General features: G+C 42.8%; 6 protein-coding genes and 1 pseudogene across 7 annotated transcripts, besides 1 other annotated feature; 3 read left to right on the forward strand and 4 right to left on the reverse strand.

Moving 5' to 3' along the window:
- Positions 1-11,764: 11,764 nt before the first annotated feature.
- NCS54_01205600 (Hypothetical protein) lies at positions 11,765-12,415 on the reverse strand (the record flags this gene model as incomplete). The annotated part of the gene is made up of 3 exons (XM_053157307.1): positions 11,765-11,897; positions 11,949-12,100; positions 12,152-12,415. 3 exons carry the CDS (start codon positions 12,413-12,415, stop codon positions 11,765-11,767), a joined length of 549 nt encoding a protein of 182 aa, XP_053013282.1.
- Positions 12,416-13,864: 1,449 nt separating this feature from the next.
- Positions 13,865-14,896, reverse strand: NCS54_01205700 (Hypothetical protein; the record flags this gene model as incomplete). The annotated part of the gene is made up of 3 exons (XM_053157308.1): positions 13,865-13,911; positions 13,960-14,517; positions 14,575-14,896. The coding sequence occupies 3 exons, from the start codon at positions 14,894-14,896 to the stop codon at positions 13,865-13,867; spliced, it is 927 nt and encodes a 308-aa protein (XP_053013283.1).
- Positions 14,897-16,892: 1,996 nt separating this feature from the next.
- On the forward strand, positions 16,893-18,150 carry NCS54_01205800 (Rieske domain-containing protein; the record flags this gene model as incomplete). The annotated part of the gene is made up of 2 exons (XM_053157309.1): positions 16,893-17,701; positions 17,760-18,150. 2 exons carry the CDS (start codon positions 16,893-16,895, stop codon positions 18,148-18,150), a joined length of 1,200 nt encoding a protein of 399 aa, XP_053013284.1.
- Positions 18,151-18,379: 229 nt separating this feature from the next.
- NCS54_01205900 lies at positions 18,380-19,596 on the reverse strand (annotated as a pseudogene). Its single transcript has 4 exons — positions 19,466-19,596; positions 19,084-19,354; positions 18,917-19,025; positions 18,380-18,840 (listed from the first exon to the last, which is right to left on the reverse strand).
- Positions 18,380-19,596: a sequence feature.
- A 408-nt stretch (positions 19,597-20,004) lies between these two features.
- On the reverse strand, positions 20,005-21,245 carry NCS54_01206000 (NmrA domain-containing protein; the record flags this gene model as incomplete). The annotated part of the gene is made up of 6 exons (XM_053157310.1): positions 20,005-20,264; positions 20,316-20,607; positions 20,666-20,762; positions 20,823-21,034; positions 21,088-21,158; positions 21,212-21,245. 6 exons carry the CDS (start codon positions 21,243-21,245, stop codon positions 20,005-20,007), a joined length of 966 nt encoding a protein of 321 aa, XP_053013285.1.
- A 445-nt stretch (positions 21,246-21,690) lies between these two features.
- On the forward strand, positions 21,691-22,752 carry NCS54_01206100 (Hypothetical protein; the record flags this gene model as incomplete). Its single annotated transcript, XM_053157311.1, has 2 exons — positions 21,691-21,738; positions 21,796-22,752. The coding sequence occupies 2 exons, from the start codon at positions 21,691-21,693 to the stop codon at positions 22,750-22,752; spliced, it is 1,005 nt and encodes a 334-aa protein (XP_053013286.1).
- Positions 22,753-23,573: 821 nt separating this feature from the next.
- Positions 23,574-25,008, forward strand: NCS54_01206200 (Methyltransf-2 domain-containing protein; the record flags this gene model as incomplete). Its single annotated transcript, XM_053157312.1, has 2 exons — positions 23,574-24,069; positions 24,119-25,008. The coding sequence occupies 2 exons, from the start codon at positions 23,574-23,576 to the stop codon at positions 25,006-25,008; spliced, it is 1,386 nt and encodes a 461-aa protein (XP_053013287.1).
- Positions 25,009-25,613: the final 605 nt, after the last annotated feature.

The following is a 25,613-nucleotide window of genomic DNA, read 5'->3' on the forward strand; positions in this document are numbered from 1 at the left end:
GTTATTTTATTGCTTATCTGCGATATATATGCTATAGTAGTGGTCTTTATATAATACCTAAGAGATTTCTTTATATTATAGGTATATAAATATTATATGTAGGTTATCCCGTAGGTTATAATAGGGTTTAGGCTATCTTAGGTTTAGTGCTATTTCCTCGTAGTATGCCTATATATGGATATCTTCTATATTATCTATGTTTTATTATTCTCTAGCTAGTTAGATATATTAGGTAGCTATATTAAGCTAGTAGTATTTACTAGTCCCTTCACGGATTAATACCTTATAGTTATTTTCCTAGAGCATTATATATTAGCCGCGCTATTATCTATGGATTTATATAGTATCTTATTCTCGTTGTGTTTATGCTCCCGTAGAATATTAATTGCGGTTAATAGGTTTATAATATCTATTTAGCTAAGTAGCGGCGATTATTTGTTATTTATTAGTAGGGTTTTCTTTTTTATTATCTAGTTCTAGTAGAGGGTTTTATATATCTAGGTCGGTAAGGTATAATTAATAGACCTTTAGGGGCTTAATTAGTTTATAGAGTTGTTTTTTTATAATATTATTAACTATATAGTTATTAGTAGCTTATTCCTCTATTAGGTAGGTAGCTTGGTGGGGCATAGTGACTTCTCTAGGTTAAAGTCTTATTTTATTATATCCTTTTTGCGTTATTCCTAGTGTTTTAGCGGTATAGATAGCTATCTAGGGGTTATTATCTTAGTTAGTTATATTTAGGTATTTCTTACCTTCTAGGAGGTTTTATTATGGCTTTAGTTAGTAATATCTTTCTTTAGTATTTTATTATTTCTTTTAATATTTATTAGCCTTATAGCCCTTCTTATAATAATAATAATACTTAATATCTTTATTATCCTTTTAAGCTACTTTAAGTTTTATAGGTCTTATATGAGTCCTATAGGATATATTACTCTTAGCTTATTCCCTTTTTTAGGACTAATTAGTATTATTCTTATTACCCTAGATTTATCCCTTATTAGATTTTTCTATATATTATTTAAACTATTAGTTATTGATCTTAATAGCTATATTAATATAATTTTAAAGGTTATTAGGTTTTTTTATTTTATAGAGTTTATCTTTAACCTTATCCTTAAGTCCTTTATAGAATATAATCTAGAGGGCGCTTATTCCCTAGTTAAGGAATAAGGTAATCTATATGAACTTGGCTATATAGGTTAAAGCGGCCTTTATTTATTATAGGTTCTTAAGTTTCTATGTGGCTTATTGTTTTTTATTAATAATTTTAAAGTTATGCCTAATTATATCCTTAAAGTTCTTATATTTAGTAAAAAAGAGTTATATTTCTTTAGTAGGTTTATTTTTAAGAAAGTTACATAGCTTAGGCTTAAATTAAGTAAGTGTGCTACCTATAAGGTATTTACTGGCATATAGGACCTTGCTTTTTATACTGGCTATCCTAGTGGGGAAATACTATTAGTATGCCCTAAGGGATATAAGGAATATCCTAATGTGGATGGCTTGTCTATTAAATGGCTCTAGGTCCTTGGGCTTGATGATCTTGCTAATATCTTTGTAGGTGGTATTAGCGGCGTTATGTTTGAATGTTAGGCTACTAAGATTGTGAACCTACTATTATGCTAGGTCGTTCTGCTGGGCTTAGAGCGTGATGAGTTGATTAATCTGGTTTTGTTGTTTGTTGATTGTTTGCTAGTATTATTACTGCTGCTGTTTTATGGCTTAGCGGAAGTATTCCTATATATCGTTTATAGATGCTTCTATGCTTATAAGTCGCTCTTAAGTGATTTTGGCGTTGTTTTATATACTATCTAAGAGGTTATTATGCTAGGTAGTTAAGTAATTATATTTATTCTTAAGTTTATAGACTTTATCCTTATGTAAGGCCGGGATAATATGTTTCTTATTGTTGTCGTCTATGTCTATCGGGATGTTAGGTTCTTTTGGCTTAGTTGCGGGCTATCTCTATTGGGGGGTAATAGGTAGTTTACTGCGAGAGGTAGAAGGGGATCTAGTGTTAGGCGCTATAGTAATAATATTACTTAGAGTATATAATATACTACTAAATAAGAGCTATTAATATGTGATAATTATATGTTTCCTAAGGGATAAACTAGTCGTGCTGGGTTTATATTAGCAGAGAGTACTAGGCGTAGTCTAAGTAATGGTAGGTATAAGTTATATTTGGTAATATGCTTAAGGTATTAAGTATAACTAAGTTATATTAATAGCTAAGGTAATTGCTATATAAGAAATACAAATGAATGTATTTTATATACTTATAGTTAATCTTTGGATTAATATTCTCTTGGTTTAGTCTAGGGTAGGACTAATATTTTTAGCATTCGGTCCTTGGGCTAATGTGAGCGACCTTTGGTCCCTTCGGTCCCTGCTTAGTCAGAGTGTTTCTGCCATGCTTCTCCGCCTGGCCCCTGTCATGGCCGTGACACTCTGCTAATATAAACCTAGCACGACCGGTTTATCCCTTGGGAAACACATAATCGTTACACAGAGTATATAACCCTATTATTCCGCGGGCTTGCATAAAGCCATGTAATAGATAACCTCTTCTTATTAGTAGACCTCTTTTATAGCCTTTATATATATAGCTACGGGACTATTGGCATAACCTAGCCTAACTATAGCATATCTAAGGAACTTTAATAAGATAAAAAGGTTAATAGGGGGGCTAAGACTAGTTATAACTTTAACTAATTAAAATAATCTTTACCCTTATTAATAAAGTATTAATCTAAGATACTTTTTTATATAAATTCTTTATTAATATATCTTTATTTTATTTAATTAGATTAATTAGATTACTTAGAGAAATAATTACCTTATATTATTTCTTATAATTATGTTTATAGGAAAAAAATACATCTATTAAAAAAGAAAAAAAACTATTCTTATAGAAGCCTAAGGCTAAGCTAATATATTACTTTTTTAATAATAAAGGTATTAAAGTTATTTTAATCTTAATAATTATTATTACTAATAATAATAAGATAAAATATATTAATTAAGGTAATTAATTAAGGTTTTATTATATATAATTATCTCTTATATTGGGGCTCTTAATAAGCTTTTTATTAGATCTTTCTTCTTAATATAATATTTATTAATAATTATCTTACTTAGCTTTATAAGATATAATTAAACTAAAAGAGATATATAAATCATAAAAAATAGTAAAAATATATTTTTAATACCTTATATTATTAAATATTATAAAGAAAGCTAATTAAAAAAGAGGTATTAAGCTCATAAATCTAACACTAAATTATAATAAAAAGAATATAATCTTATTTATTAATAGATAAATGTAAACTACTTTACTTATTATGGATATTAATAAGGTAAAATAAGGTTAAAAGAAAAAAAAAAGCCTTTCAGAACGGTTAATAGTAATATTACGAGATTATAGATGAGATTTTAGTATAATATATATAAACTCATATTTTATAATAATTAGAAGTTTTAGTATATTTATTACCATAGAGAAATAAGTAGAAGCTAATACATCTCTTCTTTGGCGTATTTTAATTAGCCCCACCCCCCTGCAAATACCTCACTGCAGGCTCATGGGCACTCATGAGATAAGCCAGACTGCTTGTTATCCAACTAGCCTACGGGCCGTAGCATCCAAAGGTGCAAAACCCGTCCCTGGTGGTGTAATACATGTCCAAAGGACCCAGAAGAGCCGAGTGATGACGGCATGCTCGTCCTTGGAGGAGTTGGGCACATGATGACCAGTTATGTCGCAGCCGAGATAAACAGTTGTTAGGGAACAGGGACAGGTGCCTGATATCATTCCGCGGTCGTTTTACTCACCTGCACCTGGTTCAAGCTTCTCTGAACGGTTAAATGGGCGTCAAGACCTTGTTCCCGCAACTTGACTGTCAAACACCGGTCCTGCAAGGTGCCACCGACGTCGCCTCCCCTGGCACTAGAGTCTCTGGGAGCAGCTCAAAAGGATGCATGTGTTATGGCGGACAGCCACGTAGATAAGGGGATCTTGCAGGTGTATCCCTCGAGGGCGGGTTGCCGTACTGTGCCGGCTTTGTTGTTCTGCCCTCTCCAGGACTTGCAACAAGAGGCAACTCTCGCAGCACAGCCCCAACACTGGGGCTCCCTAGCATGTATATATGGCGAGACGAGTACAAAGACGGCTCGCACGGTAGCAGCTGTTCAACTGTTGAACTGGATTCCACCATTGAAGGCCCACTCTCCTGACGTCAAGGGAGGCCCCCTGTGATTGCGCCAATCGTCTCAACCGGACTTGATCCACGAATAAGGGGACATCGGAGGCAGCTCCGTGATGGCTTATCCAATGGGAGCCAGAGGAGGCCGTCCCAGGTGGGGCGGGGAGGGGTTGCCCCGCAGCCTCAAAACAACACTCTCTAAGTTCTTCGTCCAGTATCACCTGGTCAAGTCTCATGCCATTACGCTACTGCAGTTCCAATCTGTTTCCCGTTTACGATTCGACATGGGGATGGCAAGAAACGAGGGAACAAGAATGGAACAGATAGAGAAACAAAGACGGAGGTTGAGATGTGCTTCTGCGAGGACTCGTCTCTGCCCATGGTGAACTGATGCCAATGCTCCAACACTTTCAACGCGCGTCGAATTCCCACCTTGAGTGCGCCCTCTCTTTGCTTTGTCACGGTTTGTTTGTCTGTCCATCTCCAAGAACGGAAGATTATACATGGCGCCTGTCCAGCCGAGCTGCACTCTTGGTCCTGTATCTTTGGACCCAATGGGCACCTGCTCGGACATTGCAACGGTCGTAATCCACTATACAGAGTATACAGAGTACTCGGAGCCATTGCCCCTCTTGCTCTAGGGCCAACAGATCGCCGCCCAGTGTGTCTGTGCATCAGGTCCCGTTGGCTTCCATCTCACATTGTCCACACCTACCCAGCTCTAAAAGCTAACCTTGATTATCCATTGCTCATCGTTCTTCTTTCGATCTTCCATATTTTTGCCACTGGAGAAGTATATCACGGGTTGTTGTCATCAGCAGTCGCCTTCCCCTTCTTCTTCTCCCAATCTCTTTTCAGCCCAATTCTCTCAGAGAATTCGCTTGGCAATCTCGAAACAAGCGACTCACAGCGACATACCGCCCTGCTTACACTGTCGTGTCTCACGCAATGGGTATGGCTTCCTCCTCTTGCTGGCAGCCTTGCTGACATTGGGCCTCTGCACAGAGGCCTACCCTGCCTCCTACGCCGTGGCCCACAGTGCTCCTCTTGTCCCTAGTCACCTGGTGCATGAGGCGACCATGAGCGCCCACACCGACCAAGTTCTTCCGTTGGAGCAATGGTGGCCATCCGCCACGATGAACCTTCCACTCTCGTTCGAGGGGCTCCGCGCTACGCAGAGCTACTACCCCCAGGATGAGGTCCAATGGCACGACTTCAACCCCTACTACGACATCGCGGGCTCACCCGACTTCTCCCATCCGCAAGAGTACCCCGTTCCGCCCTCAATCTCCGGGTCTTCATATCTCGAACAGTCATCACGGTCATCCTCCGTCGCCGAGAGCCGTCGCGAGTCTGTGTCGAGTCTTCCCGACAAAAGGAAACGAAAACGAAGCACCACCGAGCGCACAACGGCCAAGTCCATGGGACGCGGCTCCAATCGAAAGAACAAGCCGCAAGCTACGGACGAAGAACGGCCGCAAGAATCAAAGAGCCGCAGGATCCAGTACACCAATGCCAACAGCAGCGCGTCCCCTGAACAAGTGGAGGACCAATACAGCAGGCAGGTTCAGGAGAGGAACCGCGTGGCGTCCAATAAGTTCCGCGTCAAGAAGAGGGAAGACGCGAGGAGACTCATAGCCGACGAGGAGGATATAGAGCGCATCAACCGCAACCTCTCGAGACGCGTCGCCGACCTGACGCTGGAGGTGCATCATCTCAAGATGAAGCTCCTGCAGCACACCGACTGCGACTGCTCCCTCATCCAGGAATACATCGCCAACGAAGCCCACCGCTACATCAAAGAACTGGGAGATGAACACTATCCCGACCATTGCGGCCACTGAAGCATGGATATGCTACCTAACGGCATTCTTTCGCACAATATCAGCAACAACGTGACGACGACGATGACGATGAGGGCGAACCGGCATGATATTAATGATACCCATAGATGAGTTGGGACTTATGCCATTCGTCAGCTCCCTTGTTAGTTTTCTGCAGGCTCGTAGATACGGCGTGGTGTTTTCCACTGACGCATTCCGAGGTTGATGAGAGCCGCAGCGCCGTCATGCCAGCTCCTGTACTTTTATGATCGTGTAGCATTGAGTAAAAACTGCTCCGTGGGCCTTATTCCTGTTTCGTCATCCCCTCCCTTGCGCGCCTCGTCTTCTCACCACAGTCGTCTTGACTTCCCGCTTCCAGTCCATCCATCTTCCCTTTGCCAGTGGTCCTTGCATGCCGATATAGCTCATGGCATTGGTCAGAAACATAAGTTCCTATGAATCGGTGAAGCAGCCGGGTCGGGTGTTTGTTGGGAACGTCTTGTGTTGGCTGCTGTCGGCATCACATATCCAAGAAAATATTGTTTATTAACGACCAGCCTATGTTTACTCTCCATTGTAATAGCTTGGACTGTTTCCTGACCATTCCCGACAGCCTCTCGGACCTTCATCCAAGCAACATCTTTGTGGATGGTGATTGGCATGTGACGTGCCTCATCGATCGTGAATGGATATGTTCCCAGCCAGTGGAGATGCTATGCCCGCCATAGTGGTTGACCAATCGAACTATCGATCAAATTACCGGTATTTAGTTGCCTACAGTGAATAACATGAATCGGTTTGGAACCTAACTTGTTGATGAACGACTCGTCCCCGAAATCGTCGCCCCGGCCAAGAATAGCGTCGCACGACCTAACCTGGCCTGGTATGTTAGTGGGCTGGTAGGCTGCTCGTCCTGGCGCCCCAGGGCACCGGAGGACCCACTTCGATGTCCTATTGAAGGTCGAATAGCTCTCTACTAACCACGCACTACTCGTTAATCGCACTGCCTCATAAGCTGTGTATAGCTCCGGAGATACAAAGTATTGCCGCCTTGGGTTAAACTCGCGGAAAACGCCTTATCTCCTTTCCTTGATATTGTCGGATTGGACCCTGTACAGTAGCTCTGAGGGTGGCCACGTGCCTTTAGCGTCCGGCGTTGTCGCTAGCTCGTTTGATAGACTAGGCCCAATTAGGAAGGCCTCGTCACGGTCTAAAAAGGGAAAGAGGGAATTATTTTAGAAGTAATAATAAGTAATATATATAGTTTAAGGCAATCTATATAGAGAGCTTTACTTTATAATAAATATATTGTATATTAGCTTTAAAAACATATAATTTATATAGATTTATTTTATAATTATATTATTTAACTAATAAATTAATTATTTATTATAAATAAAATTAATTTTAATATAATATACTTAATAAGTAAGTATCTTAAATAAGTAAGTATCTTAAAACTCTTAACCTTCTTAATAAAAGTTATAATAAACATATTATAAATTATTTAATTTATTAAAACTACTTATTATATTCTTCTCTTAATATCTTAATTATAACCTAATAAGTCCTTATATTATAGCTAGTCTTACTATAAATACTATAATACTAAATCCCTAGTCGTATTAGCCTTTTTACCCTCTTATATATTTATTTTTTTATTATTATCTTTATATTTTCTTTTCTTTTTTGCCTATTTTTATATAGCAAGGTAGAATTTCTATTTTATTTTATTATAATATAATATAAATTATATTTAATTTATATAAGGGCATTAAAGTTAGGATTATACCTAATTTATATTTTATTATATAAAGCCTATTTTATCTTACCTTTAGTCCTTAAAGCTATTAAATTTATTTAATTAATTATTATTTAATAAGTTCTTATATTATAGCTAGGCTTATTATAAATATTATAATATTAAATACTTAGTTATATTATATTATATTATATAAATATTATACTACTCTCGCCTATCTAACTAGACCTGTAATACTTCTTTTATTAAGCCCCTGTAGCCTATAGCTCTATAGGGCCTGATTACGCTATTATCTATTAACTAAGACAGGCGCAGCAGACCTTTTAGCCTATTAGCCTAGAGGTATAGGCTATCAGGGCTTATACTCTCTTTTGTGTAATATCTTTCCTTAATTATATTAATTTTTGTTAATTATTACTTTTTAATAATTTAATGATTATTTATATATTAATATTAATTACTTAATAATTTATTTTTTTTAATTTATTATTATAATTTTTTTAATTTATAATTAAATCTTTTTTACTTTTTAATATTAACTAATTATTATATTTATTTCTTAAAAGTATTTATTTTTAATAATTAATAAAATAATTTAATATATAATTATTTTTTTATAAGACCTTAAGGCTTTAAAGATTAACTCTAAGGAGCTATTTTAATACTTTTTAATTTATTTTTCTAAGTATATAAATTAAAATCTAGCCTTAAGTATTATCTTTAGGATTTTTAAGATCTAAGAAATTAAAGGCTTAGTTTTTTTTTTAATAAATATTAGTATTTATAGCTATATATTAAGCTTTAAGATTATAATTTTTAAATTAAAAACAAATATATTTTATATTTTTAAAAACCTTTTTTAAAAAAAGTTTTCATTATAATAATCTTATATATTATATAAAAATTAAAAAAAGAATTTAATTTTTAAAATATAAATTATAAAATATTTAATTAATTATTATATTTTTAATTATAAGTTTATTTTAATATATTAAAATACTTAATATTATAAAACTAAAATAAATAAAAAAAAATAAAATAATATATAAAATTTAATAATCTTTTTTATAATATTTTTTAAACTTAATAGATTAAGAACTTTTATAATTACTAAGAATTAAAAAATAATAATAATTAATTAATTAATTAATTATATATTAATTAAAATATTTAAATTACTTAAAATTAATTCTATTATTAATTTAATTATTTTAAGTTATTATAATTATTTAATTACCTAAGAGGTTATTTTTTTGATATTAATTAATAAAGTAATATTAACTTATATTAATAATAAATAATTAAATTATTTAGCTTTTTATATTAATTAGTTAAATACTTATAATTTATTTTTACTTTCTAAGCTATATTAATTTTATCTTTAAATACCTTTTTGAGCTTATAATAATTATTTTATTTATAATTATATTTATAAAAAAGCTAATTTTATTAAGATTATAAATATTATTTAATTACATATTATATTTTATAATTATATTTATTATAAGCTTAAATTAACTATAAAGAATAATTAAAATTTTATATTTAGCTCTTTAATAATTATATTTATAAATAAAATATATCTTAAGCTCTAAGTATTATATAATAAAGTTTAAAGCTTAATATATATTAATAAATAATATATTATAATTAATAAGTAATTAATTAAATATATCTTTAATACTATATAATTAGGGGAGAAATCATTATAAATCTAAGTTAAAAATAAAATAAATAAAGATTTATTTCTTTAGATTAAATAGCTTATATAATTATATAATAATATTATACTTAGAAAGAATATCTTTTTATTAATAACCTAGGGTCTTTTAGGAGATTATATATATTATTATAGTATATTAAATATTTTATCTTTAGATATTTTAAAAGACTTAAAGAGCTATAAATATTCTAGCTTTATAATTACTTTATAATATATTAGGTAATTAAGAATTAATTAATTAAATAGAAATAATATAAGTTAAGAGATTTTTAAGATACTTACTTATCTAAGATAGTTACTTATTAAGTATATTATTATAAAAATTATTAATAATTATATAAATATATCTTAGTAATTTAAATTTATTAATATTCTAAATTAAAAAATATAAAACTAATAATATTAAAATTAGTAAAATATTAATTAAAATATTTTAAATATTTATAATAATTAATATATAATAATAAAATAATAATAAAGTTATTTTAAATTATTTTATTTAATATTATAAGTAATTTATATATTTATTATAAAAATAAAAAATTATATTTTATATATATTATATTTTATATTAAAAAAAATTTTTTTTTATATTTTAAATTTTTTCTAAAAATAATAAAATAAATATTAATATAAAATATTAAGTATAATATTTATAATAATTCTTAAAATACTATAAATATAAGAATATTTAATATTAAAATTTAATATTAAGTTTAATGAAATATTAAAATTTATAAAATAAAGTTATTATATTTATTTAATTTAATATATAATATATATACTTTAATTTATATAAATATATAAATATTATTAATTTTAATAATAATTTTAATAATAAATTAATATAATATATAACCTGATTTAAATATTTATTATACTAAGTAATTAATATATTAAAATATATTTTATAATTTATATTCTTAAATAAAGGGATATCTTTTAAGAAATAAAATATATAGCTCTTTTACTCCTATCCTTATCTCTCCTCCTCTGCTTATACTCATCTTCTCATATCCCAAAACTATCTCAACTACGGACCATGGCAACTATCCGAGATCGTTACCCAGACCTCTTCCAGCCTATCAATTACGAGTGGCCTCGGGGCAAACTGCGAAGCGTGCCTATGAAAGTTCTTTGTCTAGGTTTCAACCAGACAGGCACTGCCAGTCAGTAGGAAGGCATCGCCATTTCTTAAGAGCATCTTTCGCTAATCTACATGAAAGCCATGTCCTGGGCTCTAGAGACTTTAGGGATCCCCTGTTGGCACTCGTTTCACCTGCTTACAACCCACTCCGGCGATAACGAGATGTGGCAGGATGCAATCGATCGCAAGTTCTTTCGCAAGGGTAAGCCTTTTGGCCGCGAGCTGTTCGACCAGTTGCTCCACTAGTTTGGGGCCGTGAGCTCAGATACACACGCCATCGCCTTTGCCGACGATCTGATTGCTGCATATCCCGAGGCCGAGGTTGTCCTCGTGGAGAGAGATATTGACCAGTGGTACGAAAGCTACATGCATGCCATCATAGGGAACATGTTTCATCCCTTTTCAACGCTTGTGTATCATTTAGATACAGCCTACATCCACCCCATCGGAAAGGTTTAAAAAAGCGTGGTGGAAGGATGGGCTGGGATAAGGTCTAGTCGAGATGCTGAGCTCAAGGCTCGGGACAAGTACCGCCAACGCTACGCGATGGTAAGGAAACTGGCACCCCCTGAGAGGCTACTTGAGTTCAAGCTCGAAGACGGTTGGGATCCGTTGTGCAAGTTTTTGGGCAAGGAGGCCCCAAAGTGCAAGTTCCCCAGGCTCAATGAAAAGGGTTGGTTTGATAAAAAGTCCAGTGTGTTGTTAAGAGAAGGCCTCAGGAAAGGTTTAGGAAAAGCAGTTCCGTGGGCTGCTGCAATAGCTGGTATAGCTTTAGCCTGGTTCAAATACTTTAGATAGGTAAGAGCCCTGATGAGACATTCTTCTCCACGACTACTCTTTACATTCGGCATATGCTGTTGAGGACATATTCTTGCCTGTAATCTCGAAATGTGAAGACGCCGAGCAGAGTAAGAAGGCAATGACTGAACCCATAATATTGACAAAATAGAAAGTGAAGACTATGTACACGATTCCAACTCCTCTTTGACCGCAAAGGCAGACATGACACCGCACATTTCTAAAAGGGCGTCCCAAAAAAGAGTCCCAGCGTCTCAAAATATTTCAATCCCAAATCCATAGAGTAGACCAGAGCTTAATCTAGTCATCGGTGGGTGCACTGAGCTGGATGGCGATGTTGCCGTTGCCGAATGAGTAGTCCGCACCGTTGACGGTTTGGTCAGCCCTGGTGCACTTGTCCATAATCTTGCCCGCAGCCCGGGCCATGTTCTGGCTAAACACGGTGTCAGTGAAATGCTGAGTGATTTGTCAAGGTGTTACTTACCAAGTGTCCGAGGTAGGGTAGCGTCCACCTGGAACGACAGCGGTGATCTGAGCACCACCAATTTTGCACATGACGGTGACTGCGCTGTTGGCCTTGCAAGCCTTGTCACCATAGCTAGCAAGCTGGTTGATACAAGCAACAGCATCAGGAACCTGGAAGTGTTAGAAACATGCACACTTGCCTATAGGACTGTCGAAACGTACATATGCAGATTTTTCGGCCACGTCATCGCCGCGGCAGGAAGCATCACGAGTTTCAAGAGATCTCTTGGCTTCAGCAGCGTTGGATGCCTCGACAGCATCCTCGGGAGAGAGGTGGTTGCCATTGGGGTCGGCAATGATGCCCTCTACCCAGTTCTCCCAGGAAAAGGCTTGGGCTCCGTTGTCGTTGCTGGCGGGGGAGGGCATGGCCATGACCAGAGAGGACGAGGCCAGGACGGCGACGGTGGAAAGAGACAAGCGAACCATTTTGATGATTGTGCAAGTGAGTTTGAAGGTAGTTGGGGTTGTGTTGGTGAGGAGTGTTGTCTAACTGCTGAAGAAATAGACGTTGTGATGATGTGGAATAACAAGTGCATGACGGGCAGTCGGCCTCTTCTTTAAATATTTGAAGACCCAAGTATTAATTTTTGAAACTCCATGTTCTGTCTGTTGGCTTGTAGCCTCAAAATAATAGTAGCCCCAGTCGATCCACGCTGTAGGATGTTTTGCAAGGCTTTTGATCCTACCTGAAGGGCAAGCAACGCCTGGGGTCGCAAGCACTGCCTTCAGTCACGGCTAAACGGCTTAGAACTATCGCAGAGGTGTCCCCAAAAGGGCTAAGTTGGTTGAGGCTCTGTCATAGGTTTTGCTGTCATTCCATGGGAGTGGGTTTAGAAGCGTGAATGATTCACCATGAATGAAATATGGGGTCTCGGGATGTGGGATGAATGGAGGATTGTCTAAAAGCTATACCCATGTTTGAATGCATACACGTGTTGCTGCTCATATGAAACAAATCCTTCGGGACATCGGCTCCAGCTTCACCGCGCAGTGGCAGTCGAATAAATTCACCCGACTTCACGGCGTCGAGATATGCTTCTTAATCGGTATGCATGTTAACACAAGTTTCCACAGTCCTTCTTACAACCTCTATCCTTCGATTTCTTTCCTTTATCGATTTCGAAATGCCAAGTCGATATGGACAGCAGAAACAGAAGCCGAAGGCCAAAACCATGCAATGAATTCTGGGTGCAGAGCACAGCCATAAACCAATCTCATGAACCCTGGAACTCTCGGGCTGCTTGCCTGTTTCGTAAAGTCGGCTCACTATGGACCAACACAGCATGGCAAGTTCCGTCTGACACATCCACCCCTGCGGCCTGTTATCCAATGTTAAGCTCGCGAGTGGAGTTTATTCAGGCACAATGCAACAGGCACAGAACAAAGGGCCAATCAATTATTCTCGAGGCACCATTGTCTGGTTCATAGCCACGTCTTAACACTGATCCAGGGCTGCGTCGGTCGTTGGCAGGTTGATGCTGATCCGTGGACAACCACAGCCCTCGATTAAATGGAGCTCAGAGGGATTCCAGATGGAAGTATAATGTTTTCACGAGAGTTGACATACCTATTTATAGGCCCTTGTATAAAAGCGAACTGCATCCTTGTCAACACCAATAATCCGACACATCCGGGACAGCCGGTCTCGACTGTCGGCTCAACTCTGATGCAAACTCCGGCATGTCCCCTAGAATCCAGCGCTTTCTCCATCCGACAGCCATGCCTGTTTTGCTCCAGGCTGAACACAGGCTATCGATTAATATGCCGGACTAGATAGGTGAAAGATTTCAAAGTGGCAGCTACCGGACATGTATTCCATTCAAAATGCTACGACGACTGTACAATAGATCAAGTGAGAATGACAGAAAGAGTTGATTAATTCAATACCTCCCCTTTCGACTTAGCGACTTGTTCATCGAAGTCTAAGACATGTTAGCAAGGGCCATGAACGTATGACGATCGTCACTCACAAGGTTGAAACGCGAGCCAACCCTTCTCAGGGCCACCCACTTGGCTGACAGTGTAGTCGGCCTCATCCTCGTCAATGAACACTTTCTTATACCCCGCAGCAGAGGCAGCGTCCGCCAACAGTTGCGCCTGACATGTCTTGTCGAGACTGATGAACCAGAATGCGGCTTCATCAACTGTCTGGCCGACAGTCAAAAGGCCGTGGTTCATGAGGATTGCAGCCTTGGCTTGTCCAAGGGCCTGTGCAATGCGCTTGCCCTCTTCATCATCGTCGACGACACCTTTGAACTGGGTGTAGACAACGTGGCTCTTGTGGAAGCGCAGAGCGTCCTGAGTAATCATGTCCAATTCACGCCCAAAGGCTGCGAATGCTTTACCAGCTACGCTGTGAGCATGGCAAGCCGCATTGACCTCTGGCCTCGCCTTGTGAATGGCAGAGTGAATGGTGAAAGCCGCAAGATTGACAGGTTCATCTCCCTCGACAATGTTACCGTCTTCGTCGACCAAAATGAGATCCGAGGCCTTCATGAGAGAGAAATGTCTGACAAGGGGGTTGAGCCCTATTGCATGATTCATTAGTCCACTGCCTTATCTCAAGTGGAAGGGGGCACACTTACAGAAGTGGTCTGTCAAGATGGGGTCGCGGACAGAGATATGGCCAGCAACTCCTTCATCAAATCCCCGGTCTGCAAAAGCGCGGCACGCAGCAGCGAGATGCTGCTTGCGGTACAGTCTCTCATCCTCCAGGTTGTCAAACTTGGGCGGAATCCTCATCTTCAACTTTCTGCCATCTTTGGTCTTGCCTTGGACTTGAAGTTGTGGTGGGTTCACCTTCTTTTCCACACCATTGACAAGGACTTTGGTTGTCTGGGCAGCACCAGTTGTAGACAAGACGGCTGCTGGCTGTGCAGCAATTGTCTCAGTCACGGAAGGGGCCATGGTTCAAAGTTGAAGTAATGATGGGTATTTTGTAGTTGATGTTCAGTTGTGTCCAGATCTAGCTTGGTAATTCCAGCTGGTCTGGGTCTAGTTGATTCCATGACACCGTCGAGCTCATATACTTTTCAATCATGGTCCAAAGCCGCGAGAGCTCCGTAAATCCGTTACTGAACCCGATATAGACTGGTCACACTCAGATCAATTGCTCAAAGACGTCAGAATGAGGGGATGCCCCGCCCAATGATGAGGAAGGCGGCGCAGCTTATCCGATGGAAAAGGCTGCCAGAATGCGGAAATACCGGATTCTCGGGTCTATCACCACAACTTAAATGGCAACAACTGTCTATTCGGCTATCGCCAATCCATGAGCTTCTTTTCTGGCATCAATGGCTTAGTGATGACTAGAGCGACTTGTTTAACGTCTATGCATTTCACTACCAGACGGTGTCATGGCTTGCGAGTCTAAACACACACACGCCATCTGTGCATTCATGCCCAAACATCTTTAGAAAAAGCAGTCCTTAAGAGCAAGATACAGGGGCATGAGCGTTACATCTAGAGTCTCTAAGGCTACTCGAAGAGATGCACGGTTAGGCCTATTCTTAGAGAATGGTTTCTGTCTTGATATCCTCTGCATAGGCTCACAGCAAGAATTGACATCTACGGATCTTCCAGCCACCTTATTGGTTGGCATCGGGGTTGAAGCGCCCAGACTGTCGCTTTGTTGCATCTGCTGAGCATACCACAGTCACTGGGCGGACCAATAGCTGGATTCTAAATGCTCTCCACGTTCATAGAAATCTTGATCCAAGGAAGCCGGAGCCTGTACAAGCCTGCCTTCGCAGTCTCTTTCCGCATCTTGCCAGAGTTTGTGTGTACTGGGAGATGTCGAGTAGTGATTCTGGTCTGAGGACAGACTGGAAGACTGGAGTCATACTCTAGGGTCGTTGAGAGACAGACTTGAGGGTGCGTCAGGCTATCCATCAACAAGTGTGGATACGACTGGGGTTCTCGTTCATGCATAGAAGCTCACATTACATACTTCTCTGACATTAGTGGTGTCGAATCGCAGAGGATTTGAAACAACAACGATCATTCGCGCTATTCTTCTCGCGCCAATGTGTGATGCGGCTCAGGCGCCGGGGCCCTGATAACAGATCTGCCGATGTCTTCGAGTGAGGCAAGCCTCTAGCCTCTTCTTGGCAAATGGAACCCAGTGCAGTGGCCAGCCTCTGTGCCGCTATAAGCCTGCCGGGGGTTACAAAAGGCTACGCTTATCGATTGGCCCTTCAGTGTGTAGGCTGGCCCGGTATCATCACATCAGGAACATTGCCAAGGATCTACAGTGATTGATGTTTGGATAACGGGGCATTCCCAGGTCCGTCAACGGAGGTCCTCTCGGCCGGTCCGGCCCAGTGCCACTTCCACGTGTATCCTGTTGCCGGGGTCCGCATCTAATCGCGGCATTGGGCATCATGTGCCATGCTTCTAGCCTCCAAGATACGACCAAAACGGCGATCGGACAATGGACTCCGGTATCGACGCGGGGTTGAATGCGGAGGCGAAGACGCAGTCTAGAACAATACAGGAAAGTCGACGACAGATAATGCCGGTGGCTTCTGGCAGCTGATCCGGGGCTACAGCGCCGATTCACGGCCGATACAAGATAGACATTGGCTTGTTCTATCTTGAGATGCAACATCAACGGGGTTGAACGGGATGCAACCGACGTGGGCTTGATCCACTCGCCTGAGCGTCCAATCCGAGTCTCGCGATTTGGTGTGAACCCGTCTCGCCGCCGGTCACCTGACCGGTCCAGCAGCATCTTCACCGATGATAAGCCCCTCTAGCTCTCGGTGGCGTATCTTGGGCTGGGTCATGATGGGTATCATTCAGATAGCGGCATGTAGCATTAAATATCCCGTCCCGCACTGCAAAAGGCGATTCCTATTCACGATAATCATCTTCATCCAAGCGAGTTTATTTACTAGTCAAGATGTTGAGTTTTGGCTCTGCTCTCCTCTTCGTCCTTGCTGCCATCGTGGTAGTGGCAGCTAGGCGTATCCTGTCCAAGCCTCAAGTAGCCCACAGCCACCCCCCTCCACAGCTCAGCAGCACCAAAATAAGCTCACAACCTCTTCCTGCAACATGGTACGGGTCCGAAAAGATTCATGAGCTGGAAAGAAGAGCCATCTTTTCCAAAAAGTGGATCCTGCTCACTCACAAAATTCGACTTCCTGAGAGTGGCGCCTATATCCGCTACGAGGAGGCTGGCTTCAACTTCTTCCTTATCCGGAACAACGAGGGTATCGTCAGAGGTTTCCACAACATTTGCAGGCACAGAGCCTTCCCTGTCGTCACCAAGGACAATGGAACAGCCAGCATCTTGTCTTGCAAGTACCACGGATGGTCATATGGTTTCAACGGTCAACTGGCAAAGGCTCCCGAGTATCAGAACCTGAAGGGCTTCGATAAAAAGAAGAACGGACTGTTCCCTCTCCATGTTCACGTTGACGAGAGAGGTTTTGTCTGGGTCAACATGGATGCCAAGCTGAAGCCGGAAGTTTCCTGGGCCTCTGACTTTTCTGGCATTGATCGCCTCGCCCGACATGAGTCTTTCAACCTCGACGACTACAAGTTTGATCACACTTCTCAAGAAGACATTGATTACAACTGGAAGACTTTGGCCGACAAGTACAGCTCCAACAGCAAAATTGAACAGCTCTTCGCTGCGGGCGAAGAGTCGGAAAAGAGCTCCAGGATGATCAGCGACTTTTACTTCCCCAACGCTGCCATGACATTCTCGTAAGTTCTTAAGACATATATCATCTAGATTATTGATCAGGGAGCTAACATAAACCAGGCCTCACTTCTTCATCATGATGCGATGCAACCCTACTGGACCTGCTCGTTCTTCCGTGGAGTACGAAGTCTTCAGGCACAAGGACGCCAGCGATGAGGACTTCAACCAGGTTCACGACCTCATCAAGCGTGCTTCTGAGGAGAACAAGTCGCTCCCCAACCCTTCTGAGAAGAACTTCAACACGGGGATCTTGGTCAACGAGGCTCCCCTGTATTTCCAGAGCCAGGTCCGCCAACTCCTGGAACATCACAGTGGCCTTGAGGAGGTGGCAAAGAAGGAGATCCGACCTGCTCAGCAGATTCTAGACCAGACCTCTGAGCAAGACGAGAGCCTTTTCTCTTCTTGTTCCGGCTTGTCTTGTGGCAAGCTTGCAAAGGAGTTGGCATGGTGAGAAGTCGTTTAAACTGGTGGTGTCGAAGATGGCTTGAGTGAAAGGCATGCAAGGGTTCGAAACGGATATGGATAAATGACAAGGATAGGAGATTGGTGCATATGTAGAGCTAGGTGGCTTTACACGGGCGTTTGGAAAGTTGTAATAATTGGTCTCATATATTAAAGACGCTCTACTCGGCGCTGACTACATTCCCGTTCGCCTTCTCGCCCCTTCGTGAAACCTGGTCTCACTTTCGCTTGAATCGCGAAACGAAACCCCCAAAGCGCTCCTTCACCTCTTTATAGCTACTTTTCTCCTTCTCCTTCCCCTCTTTCTCGTCCTCGTCTACCTGCAGCGACCTGCTTTGCTCCTGTTCTGCCTCTTCCCTCAGCTTCTTGTGCTTCTTCAACTCTGTCTCTGGCTCCAGCTGGGTTGTGTTCTCGTTCATGACCTGCTGCGCAAACGAGACTGTGCCCTGGCCAGCGGTAGCATCCTCTCCTTCTTGGACCTGAACGTCTCCATGTTCAAAAAGATCCTTCACCTTGCCTGATCCAAACAATCTCTCATAGACAGCCAAGGTAGTGCCGAATTCCTTGGCCACACCGACCTTAATGGCGTCCAGTAACTGCAGTGCGTAGGTCTGGCAGTTATTGGTGATGAGATTGTAAGCCGGCTGTCTCTCTCGAATGCTTTGAATGACGGATTCGCCTGAGCCGCGTTAGACACGTATTCTAAAAAGAACTTCTGCCGAATAGTAGATAGTCATAAAGGATCTGCAACTCACCAGCCCGTCGTGTTGCGTCATCATTGAACCGCGTCTCGCCGACTTTGAAGGTATGCCACTCTTCTCGGTTGATCTTCTCATTCGTGTAAATGACATCAAAGTTTTCGTCCTGTGCACGATAATCCAGTCAACAAAAGAAGTCGTCGTTATGCAACAGAGGAGCTCACCATCCACAATTGATGAGCAAAGTCACCAACGAGTACGGCCCAGTGCTGCGTAGGGTCCGGATACTTGTTGATCTTCTCGGTAATCATCTTACCCAACCCAGTGTCCTCTGCGAACCATTTCCCGGCAATGCCGCCCACAGGATGCCAACCAACTTCAACTGGGCGCAAGGGCCCGTTCATGACAGGGTCCGTCACTGGGACGACATTGGGCTGGTGACCGAGACCCGCCGCGTGTTTGAGGGCCAATTCTCCCTTGTCGAGATTCTTCTTGCTACATGAAACGGATTAATCCAACATGACCTATAAGGCAATCGTTGGGAGGGCGTGTGGGTAGCACCCGAATGGAAGGATGACCGAGGCAAAGAAAAAAAATGGCGCATACAGGAACTCCGCCACCTTGTCCCTCTTCCTCTCCTTCTCCTTCTCTTCGTCCGACATGACACCTAACAAGCGAGAACTGCTTCGAGATGAGTGACGAGCCGCCCTCGAGGGGGATATCAACAACTTGAGAGAAACTAGAGGGTCAGGTCTCGGGCTCTCGAGCCGCGCACCAAGTCAACAATTCTGAGGGGGCTGAGCACATTCACGTGAGACACTGCGTTAGCAATTTCACGGCTAAGACGGCGTATCGCTGTGTGACGTCAGCCAATCACAGTGCGAGCTATTGGTCTGACAGCTGAATCACGAAATTGGCAATATCCTGCGATGGGGAACACTCTTGGCTCTTGGCGATGGTCCTCCTACAAAAGTACAAATTTATTTAGTCAGACCACAGCTTGCAATAACGAAAGAATGTAGCTCAAGGAGGGCTGGTGTCCTGATGCACCTACTACGTCCGTTGTAGCTGATGAATAATGCTTCAAAAGCGCTTGTCTTTCAACTCTTTCCACAAAGGAATAGTATTCCAATGAACTCAAGTTCCTAATGTCCCTTCCAGACTTCCTTCAGCAGCTCCTCAACCCCAGTGAACTTGTAGTCCGGGAAAATCTTGTTCCACTCATCCGACACAGTCCAGACTCCTCGAGTCATGGCGATGAGAACTCCAATAACGGCCATCTTGGAGAATGCCTCTACTTGGTCTTTGGGGATAGAAGGCAAGTCGATGCGAGGGTAATTATCGGTCTTGAGCTCTCCAGCCGCCAAATCCTCCATCTTGAGCCACTCAATTGTGAAAGGCTCGCCTAGAAATGGAATTAGCGCCCTTCTTGACGGTCGAGCTATGAAGGACCTACCTCGGATCTTTTCGCCGATTTTCAGAAGCTCCCCGATGGTGATTCTATCGCCCTGGATACCTCCGATGACGGGCCATTCCCCTTGATAATCAATGGCTCGCGCAACCACATGAGCAATGTCTCCAACGCTTGTGTAGGTCATTTCATCATCCAGAGAGCCTTCGACAACAATGGCGCGTTTCTTTTCCAGGTCGATATTGAGCGGGAGCGTGGTGATATACTTGGACGCCTTGAAAGGGTGGCAAAGATAATCCATAAAGGAGCCCACTTGGAACCGAGTATACTGGAGAACCTTTTGCCTGGTTAGTGCCATTGCCTTTCAGACTATAGAATAACTCGCGGTGACCTACCTTCTTATCCTTGTTCAGATTCTCCAAGTACTGACTGACTTCAACCTTGCCAGTATACCAAGGCATGGCATCAAGGGAAGACGACAGCTTAACGCCACTAATTGTCGGTCAGAACTTTGAGAACTTGTCTTCTTCGAAACCTGATCTCTCTACTCACGTTGACCATTCGGATGGTGCGAAGCGTGTAACCCCAGCCTCAACCGATGCATCAATCAGATTCTTTTGAGCCTGATTTTCTGGGTCAAGGTGAGCTGCGATGAAGGACAGGACTGTGTGAATGCCCTTGAGAAGTTGAACCAATTCCGCTTTGTCTTGGTAGTTCGCCTGAACCCAGCGAACGCCGGCCCGAGGTGGGAATTGCGAAGGGTCCTGTATCGGTATCAGCCTTGTTTTCAAAAAACTTTGGGGGTGAAGATAATAACCTTTCGAACCAGGGCAGTTATTTCATGTTTTCCCGTGGCGACAAGTTTGTCGAGAACTTCACTAGCCAGCTCTAGATGCCTCGGTTAGCAAAGGAGGGTAGGAAAATGGTTGGTGTGGACCAACCACTCGAGCCTCCTGCAATAGCAATCTTGACCATTGTGTCGGTTGTTTAAATACTTGGGGAACAGATAAGGTGTTGGATGAGTGGATGGTGTAAGTGGTTGTGTTGCTGCTCTAGAGAAGCTGGATCCTATCTACTTATAGTAACGCAGTCTCCCTTACAAATGAATCACGACTATGAGGCGAACAATGCGGCTCAATTCTTTCAGCTATACGGAGTAACCACATCTCCTAATTCACGTAACCAGGCACCCCGGCATTGGCCGCTGTCAGAGCCGCATGGGTCATGATACCGGGCTGAGCGGCGTAACCATGCTAGCCCGGTTACGTGATCGGGCAAATCTTGACCGACCCAGCAGCCCTCTCGGGTCAATCTGGAGTCTGACAAATCCACCAACGTGAACTCTCACATAACATCACCTAACATCACACTCCGACCAAGACACACGGCATAATTTCAACGACTTGCTTTTTTGACGAATATGGCACCTGCGCGCATCGATATTGCAAGTGCTGAAGACGAGCTGACTGTAAGCATGCGTCCAAGTAGGCGTTCCACAGCGAGACCACCACTAACAAGACTCCAGCGTAGACGAGAGAGAGGCCGTCGTTCACAGGCTGCCTTTCGCAAACGCCAAGCTCACGCCGCTCAAACTTTGTCAGATCAGAATCGTCGTCTCATAGAGGGAGTTCAGAAAGCTGTTGATGCAGTGCACGGCGATGAGCGAAGAGAAATTCTCGACGCCATCGCCAACTTGGCCAATCTTGCTGGCCTCGAAACCAAAGACAGCCCCTTGCAAGACACAGTACCACTTTCGGGAGATGAGGATATTACAGTCGATGTCTTGAGTGGTAATTTCACTCACAAGGCCAAGAGTTCAACTGGCACTTTCACGCAAGTCTCCAACCCGACACCACGACGTCTTGATTGCGGCATATGGCTCGACCCAATGCATTACAGACGCGTCTCACTCCCGCCGCAAGATATCATACCTTATCTAGGGCCCGGTTCAAAGACCTTTGCTGGCCTGCTCTTTTGGTCTGTAATGGACCACAGTCTGAACGGTTGCAAGCATCCACATGCAGAAGCCTCCACGGTTATCAAGTCCGGGCTGGGCCACTCGACAGCAACCCAGGACGTCAAGATGTCTTTTATCAGACGCATGGTTGAGGCAAGATTGGAGTTCAAGAAAACTGGTTCCATTAGCGCAGAGCATGCCTCTGCGGCAGAAAACGACCTAGGCATGGTCTTGTGTAATCTTGTTGAAACCGATTATCGGGCCAGGGGGAAGGACCCCGGCCTGTGGCTATCCTGTGTCGCCATCGAACAGCGCGTGAGGAGTATTGCTGGTAACAGTGCATTTCTTGTTCTTGAGAAGGCAGCGCGAGACGAGGGCGAGAGCGACTTGCGAGAGGCACTGAGCCGGGTAAAATGCAGGCTTTCCGACACAGGCGTTTGCTTTGGGGATGGGCCTCGTTGGAATGTCGATGTGGTTGATGGTTTGTTCCTCGATCCTATCCTTCAGGCGATGGGGAAGATTTAATGGCGTAGAAGCCCAGCGACGAAAATTTGACTTTACTCCATCGTTGAAGAAACATGAAGCTCAAGTGGGAAGATAGAATTGCTCCTCCGTGCTAGGTAATATGTGTTTGCCGAGCGAAGCAACACTGCCACCCGCTTTTGTAAAGACATCATGTAATACCTCGTTTTATTACTATATGGCCCGGTCATTTTGCTTGCTATATATGCATTAACCTTATGACTCATTTCTGCCATGGCCTGACTTATTACTCTTCAAAATTTCTAGAAAGCCAAAGCGTTTCGCTGATCGCCCAGCAATCCTTGACGAAAAGTCGAGCGCCAGCTGTCTGCTACTGGATGGGGTGATTCTGTCTTCAGGGGCCCTGGCTCGGCAAAATGGAGCGGGGGACGGGAAGCATCTTGAGCCAAAATGATGCCGAAAGCTGAAAATGGTTACCAAGAGCGCGGGAAAGAGATGCAATGAGACACGAGCGCGGGGGCTATGCCTGATAATCTGGGGGGGTTCAAGATGACAGGTCTCCCCCATGTGAAGATGTCTGAAGGCCTCCAAAGACTCCACGAGCTGACACGAATCTGCAGTGACACTGCCTCCTGAGGCGGGGATGCAACGCTGACAGGCTGGCGCGTCGGGCCATTAGCCCCTATAAAATCATCGCGTTTCCCACTTGAGCGACCGAGGATAAATGAGTGCCCCAACCAGATCTAAGCATACTGTCTCGGTGACAGGGTTGTCTCACCCGCGGGAGCGCCCTGTACAAGGGTTTTGGGGAGCACAGACTGGGTCACGAGGCCACCGTCAGGCACTGACTGTCGCAGTATCGAATGACAGGGGGCCAATCTGATGATGGTTGCTGCCACATGTTGGAATATAATAAGCCGAGGCCCTCCCCAACCAAATTCAGAATAGGTGATTCTTTTGCAAATCTCTATCGAGTATCAACAATAGAGAAAATGTATAATCAACCTTGCGTCAAGTTCTCCTACCTGTCCTGCCCTTTGCTGCCTTGCTTGGCACAGGACCCTCCACAAAAGGCGACCCAAAACAAATTGATTGACACCATCGAGAGTCTCGATGCAGGCTCATTCTCTAACGAGGCGGAGCGGGTTCGTACCATGGAGGCCCTCTCCCTGGCCTTGAGTAGGGTTCAGAAGCCATGGGACACTGTGTGGCAGCACAACTGGGTGAACCCGGCCACCAACGCCTGCGTCAAGACATTGATCGATGCTGGAGTGTTCAAACAATGGATCGGATCTGGGGGGTCCGAGAAGACATCCAGGGAGTTAGCCAAGCTCACGGGGACCGACGAGGTTCTCATCAGTAAGTCACAACTTTCTCTTCTCGCAGAATTACATTAACCAAGGGATAGGACGCATGATGAGACAGATTGCAGGCCAAAACTTGATCACTGAGACTGCCGAGGATACTTATAAGCCAACACCATGGGTTTACTCCATCGCAGCTGATGAAGCACTGTCGAATACCTATGGGGCGCTCTATGACTTTGTGAACGGTCCCATGTTTAGAAGCCTGCCTTCCTATCTCAAAGAGACAGGGTACAAGAACCCAACAGACCCAAAGAAGTGCAACTGGCTGTTCATGAACAAGTCTGATGCCACCTTGTTTGAGTCTCTCGGCTCTAATGCTGTCGCTGCCAAAGAATTCAACGATGCCATACAAAGCCATTCCAAGTACAACATGACTCCCTGGCCTGAAGTCTACCCAACCCGAACTCTCGTCGAAGGCTCCAAACCGGATCGTCCTCTAGTTGTTGATGTCGGCGGTAGCAAAGGCCATGACTTGGCAAAGTTCCACAAGCGTCATCCTGGCATCCCAAAGGCAAGCCTGGTCTTGCAAGACTTGCCTGATATTCTCAAGGAGTTGACCATCCCCGAAACAATCACGCCACAGCCTCACGATTTCTTTACGCCTCAACCCGTCAAAGGAGCTCGAGCTTACTTCCTACACAATGTCCTGCATGATTGGGAAGATCCACAGGCTCTCAAGATCCTGAAAAACCTCGCCGCCGCAATGGAGAAGGGCTATTCCAAACTCCTTATACATGAGAGTTTGATCAGCAGAGTCAAGCCCTCCCCTCGTGTGACCACTTCAGATATTACCGTGATGGCCTGCCTGGGGTCCAAGGAGAGAACTGAGATTGAATGGAGGCGTCTGGTGGAGAGGGCTGGACTACGCGTGGTGAAGATTTGGAGACAGCCGCACTCGGTGGAAAGCATCATTGAGGCGGAATTGGTTTGAATTCATGGATTGGCATACCCAGTTGGTGTTAGTTTGGCCAGATTGTATCATTACATCATGGTAAAATGTCCCATAAATCGGTTGAAGGGATTCTTTTTCAGGAAAAACTATCGGTTCGAACATTCAAGGTGACAGCGGCCGTTTCTGCATCATGAGAGCAGGAGTATCCAACTATACAAGACTTCACAGAATTATAGGCGGGCAGGTCGAATTACAATGCGTAGGGACGGGAGAGTAGGGCTATCTCCATTTCTAGGCCAACGAGAATACTACAGCAAACAACATAGTGGGAATCCAGGAACAATATCAATCAAGGCGAGCCTGTAAACCTACTAGTGGTACACCTAGATGGGGGGGCAGCCGATGTTGCCAGCCAACCTTCCGGTTTCCCCTAGCCTTGTTTACCCCTTCATGCAACCGAAAGCTAATGCATATTGTTCGAGTCATCGAAAGAAAAATGGATAGTTAGGGTACAAGGGAGTTGCCCTGTCACAATATCCCGTGTCGATCCCAGATAAGTGCCCAAGGGCCGCTCTGCCGACTCGTCCCGAATGTGCAAAGCCATGATACGACACAGAGAGTCCTTCTTGTCTTAGAGCTGAGTT

The sequence above is a fragment of the Fusarium falciforme genome, chromosome 10 (genome assembly GCF_026873545.1).
Source record: "Fusarium falciforme chromosome 10, complete sequence".
Taxonomy (NCBI): domain Eukaryota; kingdom Fungi; phylum Ascomycota; class Sordariomycetes; order Hypocreales; family Nectriaceae; genus Fusarium; species Fusarium falciforme.